Source organism: Monodelphis domestica, chromosome 2 (genome assembly GCF_027887165.1).
Source record: "Monodelphis domestica isolate mMonDom1 chromosome 2, mMonDom1.pri, whole genome shotgun sequence".
NCBI lineage: Eukaryota > Metazoa > Chordata > Mammalia > Didelphimorphia > Didelphidae > Monodelphis > Monodelphis domestica.
In genome coordinates, this window is record NC_077228.1 from 71,491,102 (window position 1) to 71,508,469 (window position 17,368).

At 33.8% G+C, this 17,368-nt stretch overlaps 1 protein-coding gene across 4 annotated transcripts in view; it reads right to left on the bottom strand.

Annotated features, from left to right (window-relative positions):
- The window catches only part of COP1 (COP1 E3 ubiquitin ligase), a 329,094-nt gene that overhangs the window by 218,320 nt on the left and 93,406 nt on the right, over positions 1 to 17,368 (bottom strand). For all 4 annotated transcript variants that reach the window (XM_007480833.3, XM_007480832.3, XM_056815582.1 and 1 more), the window contains one exon: positions 8,512 to 8,588. In XM_007480833.3, coding sequence (XP_007480895.2) covers positions 8,512 to 8,588 — 77 coding nt within the window. The remainder of the gene's footprint in view (positions 1 to 8,511; positions 8,589 to 17,368) is intronic.

Consider the following 17,368-nt stretch of genomic DNA (forward strand, 5'->3'; position numbering starts at 1 on the left):
CCATGGCTGATTCTGTAATCCTGAGCAAGTAATTACTGAACCTCAGTTTGCCTATGCAATTAAGACCAGAAACTACAAAGGAGATATTGATCTAAATGAGTTACCTCAGGTATCTGAGGTCACACAGCTAAGAAGTGTCTGAGGCCACATTTGAACTCAGAACCTCCTGTCTAGATCTGGTTCTCTATCCAACTGAGCCACCTAGCTGCCTTCTTTCCAGTTTTTTTTTTTACACTTAACACATGCTTTTCAATTCAGTGATATTGTCCTTCTGGCTGTTGCATGAAAAAGACACTATCTTTCTGCTCCAAGCATTTCTCTGTCCATCCTCCATGCCTGGAACGTTCTCATTCTTCCACTGTGTCTCCTGACCACCTTGACTTCCCTAAGTCCCAAATAAACTCCCACCTTCTACAGTAAGTGTTCCCTATTCCCTCTTAAAGTGCCCTCCTTTTGATAATTTCCTATTTATCCTGCATATAGCTTGTTTTGTATATATTGGTTTTATGTTATCTCGCCTATTAAGGTACTCCTATTAAGATTAAGATTAAAAGCTTCTGGAGAGCATGGAGTATCTTTTGTCTCTTTTCATATCTCTAACACTTAGCATAATGCTTATAATGTCTGCCACATAGTAAGTGTTTAATAAATGTTTATCGAATTGCTACAAAATACAACAAATATGTGCAACTATTAGCAAAAAGTTAAAAACCAATTACAAAGAGTTGAAGCAAGGTTTATTTTTCTACACCTCATGGTGATATGATTTAATATCTAAAAGCTCAGGTATTATTAGCCAGAAGACACAATGAATATCACCTTAAAATAGTTATATTTATAATGAATTCCTAACTAAAACAAATTGATTTATTTAATAGCTAAAAACAATAGCTAATCTTTTAAACTTGAGACTTCAGAATCCCAAAGGAAGTTATATTTTAATGTATGGGTATCTCTATGTTCTCACATAATTAGAGAAGGCTCTCTATGCCCATATTCCACATTGTATTAGACAGAGCATCCACAAAGTCAGAAAAACAGCAGTTCAGGAATTCAGAAATTCACATAAGAAAAAATTTCAAGAAAAAAGTTCATAGTAGCCCTTCAGCACATCATTGGACATGAATCACATCCAACTCTTTGGAATGTAACTAAACTAGACTTTGCTCTCTGATCCTAATTCATAACAATTGTCTATGTACCTTGACACCAGTCATCTCCATGTCTGGGATGCCCTCTATACCTTTGCCTTTTACATCCTTTTCTCCAAGATGTCACTTAAGCACCTTGAAGCAAGAATCATTAATTCTTCATCAGCATCTTCACTTTCAACATAAAGTCTTTCCTGATACCCTGAAATGCTAGTACCATCCTTTCCCAACAGCATTTTAACTATTTGATTTTTATCTTAATCCTTATTTTGCATATAGTTATAAACACATCGCCTGTATGACCCTGAAGAAGTTACTTAGTTAATTCTCTAAGAACCTATGTGGCAGGGGAGGTACTAACCTCATTCAGGGAGTTCTCTATACCAATGGAATCACTGGGCTGCTCATTGTGTCTATAGGTCTATATGTACTTGTTTTCTTCCATTAGAAAGTAAACTTCTTACAAGTATGAACTGTTTATATCTGTATGCCTAGTATGCCTAATGTAAAAATGGAGATTTGGAACCCTAGACTCCAATCCCCAGAAATCCTTGGTATTTCCCAGAATTCCCTATAATCTCACCTGAGTCTCCACCTGGGCAAGATCACAATTAGTATTTAACTGGAAGTAACGCCTCCCTCTCTCTCTTCCATTCCATTGCAATGATGTAGTAAGTAAGCTAAGTGCAGGGATTCTGAATTGGCTAATCAGCCATGGCACGTGGTTATATATATTTGTATCTTCTTTATTCCTTGACTTCTAATAATCCTTAATAAACCTCATAAAATATAATATTTTTATTACGAGATACTAATTTGTTACAGTAATAAGCAAAGTGCTGGAACATAATAGGTGCTTATTGAATATCAAAATACTCACATTAAATGTCTTTCTAATGATTAAAGATGAAGCAAAAAACAAGGGGAATTGCAGGTCTTAAGTCTTGGAAACAACCTCATCCTCAGAGATCACTGGGAATTCATAGGCTGAAAATGTATGACTAGGTCATGGCTTAGGAGGGTGAAAAGTTTTTTAAAGTTATGTAAAAGAAGTAAGAAGTAGGGAGGGTGTAGCATTGTATATGATGAAGAAATATTCATTGAACAAATCCAGGAACAGAGAGAAGAAACATGTCTTGAGAATATTTAAGTATTTATTCTTCAGAGTGGGAAATCACCAGTACAAAAAGAGGATAAATGACTAAAGAAATGGGACATTAGTCAGGTATAGTTATACTATAGCAGTGAATGGGGATTTCAGATATCAATACAACTACTAGAGTTCTGTCTGTCAAAAGCAAAAAAACAAACAAACTCATCTTGTCTTAGTAATAATTTCATTATTCAAAAGGTGGAGGAACCTAAAAGGGGTAATACTCTTTTGGATATGATTCTAGCTAAACAGGGAGGAACTGTTTGATGGAGAAAAAAATAAGGATAATATTGGGAAATGACTACTCCTTATTAAAGTTTGTGACAGAGGAAAAGAAATCCAAAAACTGTCTGACATGTACCTACTTCAGAGGAAATTAGTCCAGCAGGGATGTAAGATTATCAAGACTGAAATTCTAAAGACATGAGGGAAACAATTCCAATGAGGAGAAAAAATAAAATTTATCTGAAGAAACTTAACCAGCTTAACATTAAAAAAGAAATGTACAAAAGATAAAGAAAGCAAAACCAGGTAAAAGAGAATAAGAATGTGAAATATTCTTATAAAATGATATAAAAATGGGAAAGTTCAAAATGAGCTGAGACTGATGAGGGAAGTTAGAGAACAAATCATATAAAAATTATAGCTTCTCCCAAGTCATTTGCAAACTACTGTCCCTCCATAAATCCTGAAATAATTAGCAGATGAGATTGTTGAGCATTAAAAGATCATGAAAAACCAACGTACCACATAATTAGGAAAGATATAGTCCTGATGTTCAAAAAATAGGGAAGAGAACTAAGGATGTAAATTATGGAATAATGAGATTAACTTCAATTCCTAGAAAAATTGTAGAATGGACCATTAAGGAGAAGGCTAATTAGCATACATCTAGAAAAAGAAGGGTCAAGAGCAGATCATGCCAGACTAGCCTCACTTCCTTTAACATTCTGGGGAATAATGTGGATATAATTCACACAGGGACAAATAACAGACCAAATAATAAAGTCCTGGGCCTGAAGTTAGGAAGACGTGAATTGAAATCTAGTCTAAGAAATTTATTAGCTCTGATCCTAGGTAAGTTATTCAACCTGTTTGCTTTTCCTCAAATGTAAAATGGAGATAATAATAGCACCTACTTTAGAAGGCTATTGTGAGGATTGAATAAGATATTTATTTTAAAAATAAATGCTTAGTTAAATACCTGGAATATAGCAAGTATTCTATAAGTATTTACTCCCTGCTCCTTATTTCATTTGTGATTCCTTATTCATGTATCCTTATTCATGTAGATTCTGGCAAAACATTTGATAAAATATCTTATGTCATCTTGTGTAGAAGATGGTGAAGTACAGATTTGATATAAATACAAATAGGATCCAGAGTGTTTTAGAAGGCCAGAATCAAAAGAGAAATTGTTTGCAATAATAGTGAGCATTTATATTGCAAAGCGCTTTCTCACTATTATCTCATTTGATCCTCACAATTATCTTGGGAGGTAAGTGCTATTATGATCTCCATTTGACAGATGAGGAACCTGAATAAGAGATTATGTGACGTGCTCAGGCTCACAAAGCTAACTGCTATCGTTATTTTTCCTTCATTTTCAAAGGGAACCAATGACATCTTGGGGTGATCCCCTGACTTGTACATAAATTGGATTTAAGTGAGGTACAGTTGCAAAAGGTCATCAGTCTTATTCTCTCTTCTGCTCACAGAAGTTTGGTGATAAGACAAAAGTCACAATGACTGATGATGGCCTAGGAAGCAGTGGATGATCTTGGCATTTTCAATCTGTCCAAGTTTTCTACATGTTCCTTAGTAACTGCTTTAGCCACTGGAACAAATTGTTCTGAAATGTGTGGTGTAGAAATCACCCTAACTCACCAACAGGTTTGTAGCCTGCTGGTTATCCTGAACCTGGTTTAGCTTGCCTGCCAAGATGGTTTTATAAGGGTGTGGCTGTTGTACTTACTATCTTGGAGTCATAGATGAAAAATGGGTGACAAGTAGACATCAAAGGCGGCTAAACTCCAGATCACACAGCTACTTCTTAAGACTATATTTGAGGGGGCAGCTGGGTAGCTCAGTGGATTAAGAGTCAGCCCTAGAGATGGGAGGTCCTGGGTTCAAATCTGGCCGTAGCCACTTCCTAGCTGTGTGACCCTGGGCAAGTCACTTGACCCCCATTGCCTAGCCCTTACCACTCTTCTGCCTTGGAGCCAATACACAGTATTGACTCCAAGACGGAAGGTAAGGGTTTTAAAAAAAAAAAGACTATATTTGAACTCAGATCTTTCTGACCATAAGTCCATCATTCTGCCTACTATACCATGACCTAATGGTGCAATGAGAATGTGTCAGAAGATTTTCTGGATTATACAAGAGAGACCTATTCTTGACCCTATGTTTAACATTTCTACCAAGGATTTGGATAAAAATTTGGTCATCAAATTTATAGATGTAACAAAGTTTGAAGAGAGAAAGCTAACACATTGGATGGCAATATCAGGATTCAAAAGGATTCTAAAAAGTTAGAGCACAGGGATGAATTTAATATGATGAAATTCAAGTGAAGTAAGGCAGATAGGAAGCCCAATAAATAAGCTTGGAGTCAAGCCACTGAACTGGGAGTCAAGAAGACATGAGTTCAAATCCTGCCTCAAAAATTTAGTTCCTGTAACTTTGAACAAGCAATTTATCTTCTCTTAGCCTCAGCTTCTTCATCTGTCAAATGAGGATAATAAAAGCTTCTATCTTAGAGGGCTGTTATAAGGATCAAATGAAATATTATATAAAGAATTTTACAAAGCATCCTTATAAATTTCTATATAAATGATGGCAATGATTGTCAATAATATTAATCATAAAAATAATAAAGTAAGATAAATATAAAATCTTGTTCTTGGGTACATAAAAAATCAACTCTCCCAGGATAATAAAGGTAAGAGATACAAGCTGGTTGAAAAAGATCTGAAGATGTTAAGTGAGTCAGTAGTATAAAGTGCCAAGCTGAAAAATTCCTAGAACAGTATTTAATTGCAATGTTTTATCTACTCAACTTACTACACCACTATAATGGAATGCTAACATCATAGATTACTTGTAAATAATGAAAGAGTAATGCAGAAATTATCAAGCAATAATATTAGCAATGATGAGTTTTGTTAAAAGGACTTAATTACTTTGAATATGCTCAGCTAAACTTGGAACAAAATAAACTTTCACAGAAAAGTCTTAAGAATGACTTTTAAAATGGGATTTGGGCAAAGAGCAGACAATAGAAAAAAGAGAAAATAACTGAGAATAAAAAATAGAAAAAGTCTATTTGTCAATAAAGATTCTGCACAGGTTAAACAAGAATTCATTCAACAAATCCTACAACACTATACTTTAATGGACTTTTTCATTTCAAAGGAGTTGTTCTTAAGAGTGAAAAGGAATATAACAATTTATACCATACTTATAAAATATATTATAATAGGATGAGAGATAATAAAGGTTAAAAGTTTTCTGCCACCTAAAGAACCACATAATGATAACTAATGGTCACAGTTATTATACTATAAATCAAAAGATAATTATACAACCAAACTGTGTAGATGCAATCTCATATGCTTTTTAAAAAACTAAAATGTTAAAATCCAATTTCAGTTTAGGAAACAAAGTATTATGAAATAAGATCATATTTTATGTCAAACCAGATAGACTACAATAAATAGAAAAAGTTTCAGAAATGTTATCCAGGTTTGTACTCTCCTAAGAATCTTAAGACAAATCATCTTTTGATTTCTAAAAGACATATTTGATGGAAAAAAAGAGGCTGCTCTAGAATATTTTTCTGGTTCATAAAAATAAAAGAGAAAGCAAAATAGGATAATTGCCTCTCATTTAGAAATAACATTATAAAGAAATATAAGACACCAGACGGCTAAGAAAAGTCACATACAAGAATTATGAAGAAGCTTCTAAAATTAGAGAAAGCACATATGAAAGTACTTTTATTTGAAAAATAAAATAAATTCATTTGGAAAAATAGTCACACATAATAAGTTCATTCGAAATATAACAGATTTACACTAAGTTAATATTTTTTAATCCAACAATTATTTGTCAATTTTGTTTTGTTTTCTAGAGAGCTATTTATTTTATTTTAAGGTATTTAGCAATGTTTATTAGAACCCTATAACCCTATGAGAACCTAAACTGTTACTCTAAATAGACTAAATTTCATCCAATTATTTTCCTAACAGCTTTGTCCTAACAATTTTTTTTAATTCTATTAGAACCCCCAAAAAGTTAATCATCATAAATTTAGGAAAGAAAACCCACTAAAAGCAATTTAAAAAGTCAAATTTCCGATTTCATCTAAAAAATTAGTATTACTTCTTATAAAGTATTAATGTTACTCTATAAGATTAATATTAGTGATATTGATATTACTACTCTGAAAGAGTGGTGTAGGATGTTTAAGTCTTTAATCACACATCTACCAAAAATCTACAAACATAGCATCATTAAACAATAGGTAAAAAAGTTAAGTTTTCCACCCCTCAGCCCATTCATTTAACACAGCCATTGATTCAGCAGCATCTAAGAGAAAATCAAGTCTCTCAGAACAGGAAGTCTTATTCTAACATTCATTATCATGAGGCCTTAGGAAATATGAAAGATTGGAAAATATGAAAGATTGGAAGCCTGAAAATTCTAAAATATTATTAATTCAACTCAAAACATGCTTGTACATTTATAGTATGGTGAAGAGATTAAAATAAGTCCAATATAATACAATAGCTTATGTATATAATGTTGTTTTAATGAAATTTTAAATGAAAAAAACAGTAGATGAAAGACTGAAATTAATCAAGTATACAGTGATCAATCTGTGATCTGATGTGTCTGTTTCATCCAACAATAAAGATCACATTCCATCCACTTTCCAATCTGAGTGAGTTGTGTATGTCCTTTCTTTATTCTTCCTGAAAGGGTCAACCCACAGAGACTGGGGTTTTTCTCTTTACAATGGGTAAAAACAAATGGAACAAACAGCTTTACCCATCACTTATTCCACATTCTCACTACATGACCAAATTAAATTCTACCTTATCTAGTTACAATAAAAAAGTGCTTTATTTAATATCTCCAAAGTGATTTCTCACAACCTGATAAAATATATATAGCAAATATTATTATCCATTTTGTAGACAAGAAAATTGAAGCTCAAAGATGTTAAAGTGTCATGTCAAAGGTCATAACTAATAAGAGCCAGAATAGAAACTACAATCCAGTTTTCTCCTAACGTCAAGTTCAGGGTTCTTTCTATTACATCAAGCTACCTAAGAAGAAGAATGGCATTTGAGGATAATTACAGAAGACAGAATCCAGAAGTGTTTACTAAAAATTAAAATGTCAAACAATATGAACAGGAAATCCTAGGCCCACATTCATTATGAAATGAGTGAAAATTAAACAGGCAGACCAACATATAATCCCACACCTCAACTGTAGTTCTTATCTACCAAACTGGAAAGAGGTATAATGAGTTTTAAAATGTTTTTAAAAAGGAGAAGGTGACTCACAAAACAACTAGACTTCTTGGAGATCATTCAAAATAAGGCTATTATGGCAATAAAACTCATACACATAGTATGTGTACTCCATACTATGTATTCTATTAAGAAATATATTCAATCAAATGCTTGTAGGTATCTTTTGATTTAGCACTATTTTGTCTGATAACCTATTAGACTAAAACCAGCAGCTGATTATTGTCTTTCCATGAATGTCTTTCAATAAGCCACCTTTAATGATTAGCACTGTCAAAAGACTCATTCATTCCACTCTTAAGAAATTGTAGCCTTCCTCTTTAAGTCAACAATAAGGAAAACACAGGTGTTATGTGCTGCAATGTGAGTTTTTTATTTGCTAATTCTAATTCACTAAACTGTTGCAGAAACCAGTATTGTGACACTCAGTAGTCACCAACTGTGGATGAACAACATTATACAATTCTCTTTACTAACTTGTCCTGGCATGGAAAAGCTGAACATTAAGAAAAACAATGGATTATCTAAATCTAACTTTTTAACTTATTGAAATGTTTTTTCTAGAAGGGTTTGCTATACTTTACAGAGAAGGCTTCTAAACACTAATACCATATGTATATCCTAACACAAATCCCAGATGACTGAGAACCTGAAGCTTTACCTGTGTGATGGAGAGGGAGCTTCAAACTGAGGCACTGTACTATCCTCACTGACAGGAGAGTACAAACCGCTCATTTCCTAAAAAGACAAAGTAAAATGAATTTCAGATAAAATATGTTACCCTCAAAATGCAAAGACCAAGAATATCAGATGAAACCTCTGATGTAGAATTGCAGAAAGACGAGGGCAAGCATCATGTAAGATGGACATAAATGAGTATGGTTCATATCTCTAGAAGAAGTACAAATATTGATAATATTACAGTTCTACTAAAATATAAATTCACAGCAAAAACAAAAAAGCAACTAGATATTTCTAAAACAAAGCATTTTGTTTGTCATTCAATTTTATGCAATTGTTTTTAACTTGATATTCATTCAATAAATTATTGAGTACTTACTACAGTAGGTATTATGAGGGCTTTTATCTTTCCAGTGGGCAAAAACAAATGGAACATAGAGGTTTAGCCATCACTTATGCCACAATCTCACTACATGACCAATTCATATTCTTCTCTATCTAGTTACAAAAAAATAGTGCCTTATTAACTATCTCCCAAAGTGATTTCTCACAACAACCCTATGAAACAGATATTGCAAATATTATTATCCCTGTTTTATTATGTTTTTGTTTTGATTCATATCTCTGGAAGAAGTACTCACATTAATAAGATTGCAGTCCCACTGAAATAAAAATTTCACAACAAAAACAAAAAAGCAAATAGATATTTATAAAATGAGCATTTTTGTTTGTCATTCAATTTTATGCAATTGTCTTTAATTTGACATTAATTCAACAAATAATTATCAAGTACTTACTTACTACAGTAGGTGTTATGATGGAATATCAAGAATGACAGGATACAGATCCTGCCACAACACATTTTATATTCTTAAGGGAGGGAATATACACACACACACACACACACACACACACACACACACACACACACACACACACACACACACACGCATATTTTAAAAAATGGAATCAAGGTATAATTAATGTGAAAGCTAGGTGGTACAAAATTTTATGTTAATTCACAGGAGAAAATGATTACTTCTGCCTAGAAAGATCAGGGAGAGAGCTTTGTGGAAGAAAAAAGGTATTTGAATTTGGCCATGAAAGATGAGGAGAAACTGAGAGGTGAATGCAATGAGAAGAGCAGAACATTCAAGGGGCTGGGGGGTGTCACACAAGCACATAAGCTATTGGTGTTCGGTTTTGCTTTTTAAAAAGGTAAAGCTTTCCATTTCATCTTCTACCTAAAAAGTTATTTATGCTTCTTATAGAGTATTAATATTACTATATAACATTATTATTAATATTAGTGGTAAGGATATTATTCTAGAAGAGAGTACAATGAACTGTGGCAAGTAACTACTTGGATAACTAGAAAAATGGAAAAAAAGGTGAAGATAATGAAAAGGTTATGAATCTGAGAAATGAGTGATAGTAATGTAAAAACTGGGAAGCATGGAAGTTGTATGAATTTGTCAGAAGAGATAATTAGTTAAATTTGGGATAATTAAGTTTAAGATGTCTCTGCGACATCCAATTTGAAATTTCCAATAGGCAATTAGTGATACAGATATAGCTCAAGGAAAAGACTAAATCTAGATATATAAAACTACATAGAGAAGATTGTTTAATATATGGGAAAAAATGAAGTTACCAAATGAGAACAAAGAGAAGAGAAAAAGGCCAAAGTTAAAGCTCTGAAAAATGCCCAACATTTATGGTGAATAACATAAAAGATGATCCAGCAATACAAAGTAAAAAGGAACAGTCAGACAAGTAAATCCAGAACAAAGACAGCACAGTGTCACAAAAACCCAGAGAAGAGAGGGTGAGAAACAGTGTAAACTTAGATTGAGAAGAATGAGGACTAAAAAGACCATCAGATTTAGCAATTAAAGATTTTTCATGAGTGATAAAATCAGAAGCTGGAGAATGAGTAAAGAGGGAATGGAATTATCAATTGTAGTTAAGTTTTTGTTTTCCTACTGGTTTGGCTAAGCAAGAGAAAAGAAATAGCTCGAGGAGATGGCAATAACTAGGGAAGATTGTTTAAGGATGGAGCAGTCTATGATAGGTTTAATAGAGTAGGAAGGAATCAGTAGATTGGCAGAGGTAGAAAAATAGAAAAAGAAGGGATGACTGATATTGCAAAATGCTGAAAAATAAAGAAAATGAGGTCAAGGTGTTGACCAAGACAAGGAGATGGACAATTTTATAATCAGAGGCACTAGGAGAAAAAAGAAAAGAGTGAGGTGTGTTGTCAAAGGGTATTGAGATGAAAATGAGAAAAGCGGGCACCCATCTTTTTTCTCAATAACGATTTATGGTCTTCAAGCTGAGGAGTAGTAGAGAATGGAATTTGTGGAAGGTCTGAGTAGAAAAGCCTCCTTCATCCTTAGAATAAATTCTGTAAAGTCTGAAATAGAGATTCAATTAGGAAGGAATAGAAAGATTTGTCTTTTCCATTGATGACTCAGTTGAGGTAATATAGCATGTTTGTAATGTAACCAGTCAGTACAACTGTATGACTTGCTTGCATGAGTGGAGGAGGAAGATAGTAAAAACAATCCAGAACTAAAGTTTGCAAAGAGGTGAACATAGATAGATGTAAGCAGAAAGGGATTCATGAGCTGAGGGCAGCACAAAGTTGAATTGTCTGAGCCAAGACTAGAGAGAGAAATTAATTCACAAGCAGGGGTGACTAAGAAATTACTAAATTACAGAAAGATTAGTGGTCTCAATGAAGGCAAGTATTAGGTTTAAGAGGGATGGGAAATACAGATAGATAGAATAATTGAAGACTGTGGCCAGTTAGAAGAAAATTAGAATTTTTCATTTAAGAAAGCAGAACACATGTAATGTAGTGGTGAGATCTATCATATAGCCATCCTTAAGTATGTGATTTAATTAGAGTTATTGGTCATGGGGTTTAAAGAGATTGAGAAATTAGTAAATTAGAAATTTTGAGGGAGCAATGTGAACCCTGAAATTCTCTACTACAAGATTAAGAGCAAGGAAAGAGAAGAAGGTAGGTGTTAACTCCTTGAAAAAGAAAATGATCTGGGGATTACTATTTCAAAAATTATTATAAGTTAGATTGAGTATGAGAGATTATTATATGGAAGTGGCAATGTGAATACTGCACCTAAGTAATATTATTTAATACCTTATAGTAAATTTAGAACCTGTGCCTGGAGATATATAGATCCTTCATAATTAAACTGGCTGATGAATTCAAAAGAAAAATATATGGGAATCTTGTCAAAATAATGGTTCTAATAGAAGGCTCTTTCCTTCCCCTAATAGGTTACTCATTTTTATATCAGAGTTGAATATATCTTATTGTCATATATGGAGAAAATAATTTAACAGATTCTCTAAATACACTTAATAATATAGGGAAAAGAGTTTCAGTCTTGACAGGTGATTCTAGCTGCACAATGGACAGATTCCTGAACATGGACTCAGGAAGCCCTAAATTCAAACATCTTTCAAAAGGGAAATATCCCCTAGAATCTCACATAACCATTTTGTGTCACATATTTTTATATAATAAAATATTGTGCATTATGGTTATCAACAATTATGATTTATCCCCCTATAAGACTATAAGTACTACAAGGACAGGGCCATGTCTTTTTAATTTTTTTTCACATGTTCAAAGAACTCCCCCTATAGCAAGTGCTTAAAAAGTTTGGTGGTAAGGGGCAGCTGGGTAGCTCAGTGTGTTGAGAGCTAGGCCTAGAGACGGGAGGTCCTAGGTTCAAATTTGACCTCAGACACTTCCCACTTGTGTGACCCTGGGCAATTCACTTGACCCCCATTGCCTAGCCCTTACCACTCTTCTGCCTTGGAGCCAATACACAGTATTGACTCCAAGATGGAAGGTAAGGGTTTTAAAAAAAAGAAAAAAAAAAGTTTGGTGAATGAATGACTTTGAAAATATATAAGGTAATTAAAATGCATTTTAAGATAACTCATATGCTTTACTAATTCTAGCTAACTGATTTGTCTTTCATTTTTAAAAATGGTTATGAAAAAAGACTAAGATAAAACTTGTTAAATAAATCTGCTTCACCCTTCTGCTTTGAAGGTATACAAATTACTGGTGGCCAAGCTACTAAGAAAGGTCAAATTTTCAGATAAACCTTTAAGGTCAGGTCACTTCAGATCAGTACTGAGAAGTTCTAGAGTCTCTGCTCATGTATCACCATCCCACCTTTTCAACAACTCAAACTATATGTTCTCCTGGTATTTCTAAATTGATTATGTCCAAAACTGAATTATTTTTTCCTCATGAATCATTTGAACATCCCAGTCATATAGGCTCCCAACCTAGAACCTAGGTGTCATGCTTAATCATTTACTCTCTCTCATTCCACACATCCATATTTTCCAAGTCTTGTTCATTCTACCTTTGGGGCATCTCTCTTGTAATACTCCTTTTTCTTCTCTGGAAATACTGGCAAAAGACCACATCACTCTATGCCTGAACTACTCATTCATCAACCTGGCTCAAGTATTTTCCTCCTCCAGTTCATTCTCCACTGAGCTGTCAAAGTGATCTTTCTGAATTTCTTTGTTCAATGTGATCTACTAGTTCTCTATTACCTTTTAGATAAATTATATACTCTTCTGTTTTAACACTAAGATGCTCTTTGTAAACTAGCTTCACTTTACCATTTCAAGCTTTCTTACTCTTAACTACTCTCTATTGACTAGCAACCAGCTATATTGGCCTGTTTAACAGTTCTTCACAAGACACACTCTCATCGCTATAACTCTGTCCTAGATGTCCTTCATGCCTAGATTTTTCTGCCCATTTGCAATTCTTGGTGCCCTACGTTTCCTTTAAAATTCATCTCAATTTTCCACAGCTGATAATGTTTTCTATCTTTCAGACAATTTTCCATCTAATTCTAAATGTGAATATTGTACATCTCTAGTTATTTGTATGTTGTCTCCCCTACTAGAGTATATGTTCCTTGAAGAGAGGAATTGTTTTTGCTTCTCTCTGGATCCCAATGCTTAGCACAGTCCTGGCACACAGTGAGAGTTTAATACTTATCGACTGACTGCCTAGTTATCTTAAGGCTATAAAAATAACCCTAAGAAAAATAATGCATACCACTATTAATCATTTATATTTTAGTATGAATTTAAGTTGGGATTAATTTATCTAATCTTTACTAAACAAGTTTTGACAAGGGAAAAGTAAGACCATGTAAACACTGAGAAATAAGGAAAGTCAACAAAGCAGAAAGGCCAGAAAATGGAAACTCTGAAATTACTGAAGAAAAAACTATGTCCTTAACAGTACAAAGGAAAGAATAATGAATTGAGTCATCAATATTAAATTCTAGCCCTAACTTCACCACCATAATTAAGATTAACTGCTTTATTGATTTGACTTCATTTTTTTATTTGTAAGATAAAGGGTAGAGACATGAGTACAAAAACCTTTCCTATGCTGAGAATCTCTGATAATTCAACTCGAAACTCTAGAGCAGCGGTTCTCAACCTGTCAGTCACGACCCCAGCGGGGGTCGAATGACCAAAACACAGGGGTCGCCTAAAGCCATTGGAAAATACATATTTCCGATGGCTTTAGCTGCTGAGAAATTGCGCTACTTTACAGCAAGATCTCGGAAAGAACGGGGACCCTGCTGCCTGCACAATGTACTAATATTAGTTACCTATCAGCAGCCCTCCCCCTATGAGGGGTGATGGATTTAATTACCCTGTTGCCTGGAGACCAGACTCAGAGACCCAGAGAGAGCACCCTGGCACTGCCTCCAGAGGGGTTAAGAACTAGTTCTGGAGCAGATAACAGTGCCAAGTAACCCCAGCAAAGTGAAGCTTCAGCTTGAGCTGAAGGGAGACGACAGGAAGAAGGCCGCATCTGCGGAGCCCCTCCACAGGCAGGACTTACCTCCCGCCCCAACGCTCAGGCTGCCTCCTGCTGGATTAATATTTCTCAACATATAATTAAATATTGTTTTTGTAATTAATCACTATGTTTAAATTATGTTTGATTTGTAGCAATAAGAATACATAATGCATATTAGGTATTTACATTCTGAATCATAACTGTAGCAAAATTACAGTTTTGAAGTAGCCACCAAAATAATTTTTTGGTTTGGGGTCACCGCAACATGAGGAACAGTATTGCGGGATCACTGCATTAGAAAGGTTGAGAACCACTGCTCTAGAGTTTCTAAACCCAAGGTTCACAAATACTGACTTTGGACAGATTTCAGGGGATTCATGAACTTACATTTTTATTTTAATATAACTATTTACCTACACAATTGCACATATTTCATTTTATACATATAAAAAGGAAGAATTAGTATTTATATAGAACCTTTTATGTGCAAAGTACTGTGCTTAGTGCTATTTTACAGTTATCTCATTTGTTCTTCACAACAAACCCATAAAGTAGGTGTTATTATTCCCCATCTTACAGTTGAGAAAACTAAGTGAATAGAGGTTAAGTAAGTTACCTGGAGTCACATTACCAGTAAGTGTCTGAGATTAAATTTAAACTTAGAACTTCCTGACTCCAAGGTCAGTAATCTGGACACTGAACCACCTAGCTATTAAGAGTAATTATTTGGCTTTATTGGTCTATTTACTACGTGGAAATGACTGCAGATCTGGCAGCCCCCTCAAAAAATGCCTAGTACAGATTTATAAGCATATTGTTATGATAATTTTTACCTGTGTCACCTTAGAATATAAAACTTCTAAAAAATGTAAGGAAGTACCATTCCTGAACAGTCACTATACTCATGGCCCAGTCACCATAAAAGTGCACACCATCTTAGTTGTCCCCTACTTTAAATGGCTGGTTTCACCAATTTTAAGGAAAACATTCAAGCAGTCATGCCTTAATTCTTCTATATGTTCCATTCCTAATTCTCCAGACCAGCAATCTACTCCCAGCCCCACCTCACCTTTTTAAACATATTTTCTTCTCTTCATTAGAACAGAAGCTCCTCTAGGGAAGAACTATTCACTTAAAAGATACTTGATGACTTGCTGATTTAATATAGCATAGTATCTGAATAAAAATTATTGAATTTTTTGATACTAATAAAATGTAATGAATTCCATAGTGTGCAGAGTGGACTAATATATACTACTAAAATGTTAATAGAAAAAGAAAAATCTGAATATGCTAAAAAATACACCAAATTCTTCCTAATGTTCTTTTTTATAAGACACATGGTAGGGATTTAATTAGTGTTCATTGATTATTCACTGATTACTAAAGAAAAAAACATGTTGTATTTTAATGATAAAAAGGGGGAATTTAGGGGGCAGCTGGGTAGCTCAGTGGATTGAGAGCCAGGCCTAGAGATGGGAGGTCCTAGGTTCAAATCTGACCTCAGACACTTCCCAGCTGTGTGACCCTGGGCAAGTCACTTGACCCCCATTGCCTAGCCCTTACCACTCTTCTGCCTTGGAGCCAATACACAGTATTGACTCCAAGATGGAGGTAAGGGTTTTAAAAAAAAAAAGGGGGGGGAGGGCATTTAACTTTCAGGGTTGTTTCTGTTTTCATAAATTGAATTGAAACATTAAAAACACATTAAATGTTTATATATCCAATTTCACTCACTTTTTTTATTTCATAAAAACAAAAGGACTGAATACATAAAAACGAGGTTTTGCTTTAAATTATTGCCAACAAAACAAAACAAATGAGAATAAATAAGTTCAATATAGATGTTGAAATGGAATGCTAATCTATATAGTTTATAAAGAGTATGTATTAATATAGAATGCATTATTCATATGTATTTATTATTATTATTTAATTTACTTATTGGTGATATAAAAAGACCATAAAAGACATACGGAATATATCCATGCTTAACTTAAATGACAGGCAAAGATGTTATGTTTATTTTCAACATACAGTAACCTATAAACATCTTGTACCTGTTTACTATTATCTAATCACAGAGTCTTAGACCTGAAAGGGGACTTCAGAAGCCACATAGGAAAAGGGTTCACCTTTTTGGGGTTATAGTCTGGAAAAGTGATATATCCCATTTCAGAAAAATATTTTAAAAAACACAAAATAAAATACACAGGATTACAAGAAACCAATTATCCTGAGTTATCAAAATATATATACGTATATATTTTTAAATATCTAGTTTAACCTTTGTATAACTGAACAATAATCTCCACAAAGTTGATCAATGATCACTATTGTAAAAATATCATCCTTACATTATGCCTTTGCTTGATCACATTACGTAAGAAAAAAAGATATTAAATCTCAGTCAGTAAATTTATTCAGTGCCCACTATGAGCTTTACACTGTGCCAATGTGCCTACTAATCAATGAGGATACAAAGAAAGGTCACAGAGTCCCTGCCCTTGAGGAGCTCACAATATAGTGCAGGAAGCAACTTATTCCACTTTTGCAGAGCTTTAATTATTAGGATATTTTTCATTACATTATGCCTAAATTTGCCTTTAACCTTACTCTTACTAGCTGTGTGGGTATAGGAAAGCCATTTAATCTTTCTTTGCTCCATTTTCATCATCTTTAAAGACAATAATTCTTAAATTCTCTTCACAAACTCATTGGGTCACTTTGCACAAGATTTTGCAAGTTTGCATAAATGCTAATATGTAATGATTACATCTGCTATAATTTTTATATAGCATAACTTCGGCACCAAATTATCTGTTTAATTTTTGAACTACACCTCCAAGGCCTTCCAGACATCTCTATCTGGATGTTGTAAGGATGGTATTAAAAAATAAGTATTGTTTTATTAGTTTAGGGATAAGAAGTAAAATGGTTGCTTGAG